Source organism: Crocuta crocuta, unplaced genomic scaffold, assembly GCF_008692635.1.
Source record: "Crocuta crocuta isolate KB4526 unplaced genomic scaffold, BGI_CrCroc_1.0 scaffold352, whole genome shotgun sequence".
Classification (NCBI taxonomy): domain Eukaryota; kingdom Metazoa; phylum Chordata; class Mammalia; order Carnivora; family Hyaenidae; genus Crocuta; species Crocuta crocuta.
Window position 1 is genome coordinate 3205239 of NW_027532169.1, and position 4569 is coordinate 3209807.

Sequence of the window (4569 nt, forward strand, 5' to 3'; positions counted from 1 at the left end):
TGGGAGGGTGGTGCCTGGGTCCAGTCTCTGCTCCGGGAGAGGTGGCCCCAGGAGGCGCGCACGGTGCAGGGGAAAGCGGGCATGGGAGTGTGAGCCTGAGTCATGTGCCCTTTCTGGGTCACTTCATACAGCAAGGTGGCTTCTAAGGGCTCGTCCAGCTTCGCTCTGCAGCGAGAGGAGCACTGGGCTGGGCTGCGTGCTGGCAGGCAGGGGACACAGGCGCCTGGTGACAGGACCATCTCTTTCCCTTGTACTAGGACTTTCCTCACTGTGGCTGCATGGCCCATAGGGACCCAAGGGACCTGAGATCTAGGATGACCTTAGAGAGGGCACTGTGACCCTAGTACTCGGGGCCCAGCCTTCTGCTCACCGAGCCCCAAAGGGCCCGGCTGACTCCCAGACATGGTGCCACCGGCAGACATCCATCCCGAGGCCCTCCTGTCTGTCGGCTGGAACAGGGAAATGGCTCCTTTCAAGCCTCCTCCTGTCCCCGCTACCCCCCAACCCCGCCTGTTCCTGCACTAGCCCGTCATCAGACTGAAAGCCCAATACCCCGACTCTCTGAAAGGACCCTTCCAGAGTTTTCTACAAGAAGCAACTGGAAGTCACAGCTGGGAGACAGCCTCAGAGGTGTCCCTTCATCTTAGGGGGCCAGAGCCCGGAAGGAACACAGAGGTCCTATAAGTGGTCCTCAGACTGTGTCCCTCGGGAGCATTAGCATCTCCCCGGGTCCTCGCGAGAAAGGCAAATCCTCTGGACCCAGAAATCCGTGTTTTAACCAACGCTCCGCTCCCGGTAATTCAGATGCCCACTCACATCGGAGAAGCTCTGAAACGGGCACATTCCTCATTTTACGAAGAAGCAGAAAGAGGCCCGGACAGGAGGATGGGCTTGTCCCAGGGCCGCGGAGCAAAACCCTGAGAGAGCAGGGGCCCCCCACCCCGGGCCCACCCAGACGGCAACCCAGCGAGGCCACACAGAACACAGCGGCCCATCCCCCCACTGGCGCTTCCTCCCCAGGCTGCTCTGCAGATGCTACCCCCACCCCCGAGGAGCACCAGTGTCCTCCCCGCTGCTCCAACAGCTCTGGAAAGGAGGCTGGAGAGGGGAGCCCCGAGGCCCTCCCTGAGCACCAGCTCCCACAGCCGTGGTCCGAACAGCGCTGGCTGGACGGCTGGCTGGACGGCGGTGGGGCACCCTGGGCCCTTTCCCTCCCTGGACAGTTCAGAATGCCGTGCCCTGGGAAAGCTTTATTCCCGGCTCCAGAACGAGACTGTGCACACGGAAGCTGACAATCAAGGTGATTTCACACCCCACCCTCCCCTCCCCCACCCACAGACAGACACCACGGAACANGCCCCGAGCCTCAGGCTGACAGGCAAAGCTGGCCGGCTGGACAGAGGACACTCCCAGGGGAGCCAGCAGGGGGTGGGGTGGCCAGGGGGACACAACGCAAGGGGCGGGGCTTCCATCTGTGGCCTTGGTGTTGGGAGAACCATAATCACCCTCTGTTTCAACTTAAGGATGGGTGTCCCATCAGCACAAGGCGGGGTGGGGCGGGGAGGGAGGGGCGGCAATGGCAGGAAAGGGAATTTTGGAAAGGTGTGGCCTGGCTGCGAGCAGATGGCCTATTTGTCAAGACATCGAAAGGACTCCTGGGGTCACCACTTCAGCTTGAGGCCAAGCTCAGGCCACAGTCCAGGACAAGGGGCTGAGGGGGGCCCACTCAGTGGGGGTCGGAGAGTTCCTCCTGCCGCGCCCCTCCCCCCCACCCCAGGCAGCCCTAGCTCTGCCATCCTTTGTTGCCTACTAGGCGTCCATGCTGACAAGATACCCTTCTCCTTGCTGCTGTTCTTCCTCAGGATGGCAAGGAGGGAGTCAAGGCTTCAGGCTCTTCTCCATGACTTTTCCCCCAGGCCCCACCGGTCTGCCCTCCCCGGGGGCCTCCGGGGCCCGGCATCTTCCTGTCGCTGAGCCCGGAAGCGCCGTGGGGCTGCCCAGAGAACCCACTCCTCCTTCAGTGCTCCTATGCCCCCCTCGCTCCACAACCCCAGGCTGGGGCCCGCACTTGGGACCCCTTCCTCCCCACCACCACGTGAGACTCGGCCCGGCCCCACCTGGCCTCTCCTCCTCTCCACCCCCCTCCCCGCCTGAGGTCCCTTCCCTTCCCTGCCCAGTTTCCAGCCAGATGGCCTCCTCCGCGGGCGGGCCTGTCCTTCCAGCCCCGGCCCGGCCTCTGTGGCCTGCCCAGGGTCACCCGGAGGGGTAGTAGGGAGTATCGCTGTGGTAGTTATAATCTGGACACACCTTCTGGACCAGCCTGTAGTCCGTACTGTAAAAGGCGATATAGACACAGACGACTTTGAAGGGCTGGGAGCAGCTCCAGGTGGCTGAGCTCTGCGCGTGGTCTCGGGAGCAGGTCTTGGCCGGGTCGTGGGTGCAGAGCGAGGTCCGGCGGCCCCGTTCCACCTTCTCCCACTCCATCCGGCAGTTGAAGATTTTGGAGGCCTTGGCTTCGATGAAGATCTGCCGCTCCTGGTGGAACTCTACAGCTTTACTGGGGGGCACGAGGCTGATGGAGATGTTGCCCTGGCCGGTGGCGTTGTGCCGGAAGTGGACGCTGAAGGTCCCGTTGCCGTGGTCCACGATCTTCCCCGTGACCAGCAGGTTCAGGGCCACCGTCTTGATGTTGGAGTAGAAGTCACCCCAGCCAAAGATTTTCTTCACCTTGGCCGACGGTGGGGGGCTGTGGTTCGGGCGGTTGGGGGGCTGCCCCAGGACCCCCCATGCCTCCCCAGGGGGGGCCAGCAGCCCTAGGAGAGTGGAGTTGGCCACGGGGCGGGACTTAGGTGAGATGTGGCCCCGCTTCCGAGGCACCCGGGGCCGGGGCTGACTCTCGTGGTCATCACGCTCAGGGTCCTCTGAGCCGGGAGGACCATCATCCTGGCCGTAGACGACCTGTGGAGGGAGTTGGGAGGACAGTGACAGCCAGGTCCCCAGCAGAGGACCCAGGAGGTCTGGTCCCTGTGTCCCCCACCAACAGCCTCAACTCCCTGCTTGTCCCTTCCACTGGCTCGAGGCTGAGTGATGCTTCCCATCTTACTTTAGGGGTCAGGTATACACTCCGGCTTCTGCTGTGGTCCCATCTCCCCCTCTGACACTCGGGCCACCCCATCCCCTCCCCACACTGTCCTGCTCTGGCTACTACAGCATCTGGAAGGATGGTCAAGGATTCTCTCCAATGGACCAGGGCACCAGAGACACACAGCCCCTGCCCCTAGGGAACCCCCGTTCTGACGGGGAAGGCCCGGCTCCCGATCTTGGCATATCCTCGTGCTGACAGAGCCCCCAGGCTCATAGGAGAGGTTCTAAGGTTACAGTTACACAGAGAACATTCCCGGCCTCCGTGTGAAATTCCCAGGCCGGAGGGGAGGCACAACCACTGTTCTCAAAGAGCCCTGTCCCTCTGCTGGGAGAGCCCCGGGTTTGATGGTTTGACGGGAGAGGTGCGGCCCCTGCTTTTTGGCACTTCCTAGGCCGTTAGAGGAGACACCACCACCCTTACCCTGGGGTCATTTTGTCCTCCAAGACTCAGAGAAGCGGTAGACAACAGAATAAGAGAGCTGAGCCCAGTGACCTCCTCTCTCCTGTACAAATGCCGNGACACCCAAGCTGCAGAAAAGTCAAACGCTCTGGGGCCCACTGATGACGCCAGGCCAGGACACTAGCACCCTCCGAGGCAGGGGTTCTTATTCCCATTCTACAGATGAGGCCACCGCGTTCCATCCCTCCGAGGCTGGGTCACACAGGGTCAGCCCTCCCATTCCACGCACACTCCCAGCCCTGGGGACCAGGTAGGTCCGTTTAACGGAGATTCTCTCCAAAGTCCATCCCTGCCTGGAATCGTCCGCCCAACTGCCAAGGCTCGGCCGGCATCTGCCGGTTCAGCTCTGACCACAGGCACCACCTGGGAAGGCCTCCTGGAGGAGCTGTGGGGAGGGCCAGCAGGACAGTGTGACCCAGCCAGGCTGGGGACAGCTCCGGAGGGCAGCAGGGAGCAGACGAGGTTTCCTGAGGGCAGCCGCCTGGTGTGTGCTTACTCAGCTTCCAAAGAGAGTACCCGCCCTATGTGTCCCCTTAGCAGCGCTAGGGGCACCTGCTCACAGCTGGGGCAGCGTTTGGGTTTGCTGGTGATCCCCGGGGTGAGGCCGGAGGGCTGGACTCTGGAGGGCTCCCCAGGGGCCTGGGGTCTTCACGCCCCCTGCTTCTGACCCTGGCCATGCCCGCAGAGGTGTGCTGGGTGGCCCTGCCTGCTAGGCCCCAGGGGTAGTGTGGGGGGACAGCCGGGCCGGGAGGCTCCCCGGGGGCTGGGCTCGGTTCTGCAGACCGAGTCCCGGGGGTCTAGGTCCCGGGGGTCGCAGCCCAATGGCTGGAGCGCGGGGAGGAGGGCCGCAGGTGGGGATGCGAGAAAGGAAGGGTGCTTCCGCGTAGTGGCAAAGGGGAGGTGGCACGCGGAGGGGGGAGGTGTTGTTTTGAAGAAACGGGCAGGTCCAGATGTGGGGCCGTGGC

General features: G+C 63.3%; 1 protein-coding gene across 1 annotated transcript in view; it reads right to left on the reverse strand.

The window, feature by feature from the left end:
* Window positions 1-2151: 2151 nt before the first annotated feature.
* Window positions 2152-4569, reverse strand: part of NXPH3 (neurexophilin 3) — a 3021-nt gene continuing 603 nt past the window's right edge. Inside the window, exon 2 of the mRNA XM_077776807.1 lies at window positions 2152-2958. Within this exon, the coding sequence (XP_077632933.1) occupies window positions 2254-2958 (705 nt within the window). The 3' untranslated portion in view covers window positions 2152-2253. The remainder of the gene's footprint in view (window positions 2959-4569) is intronic.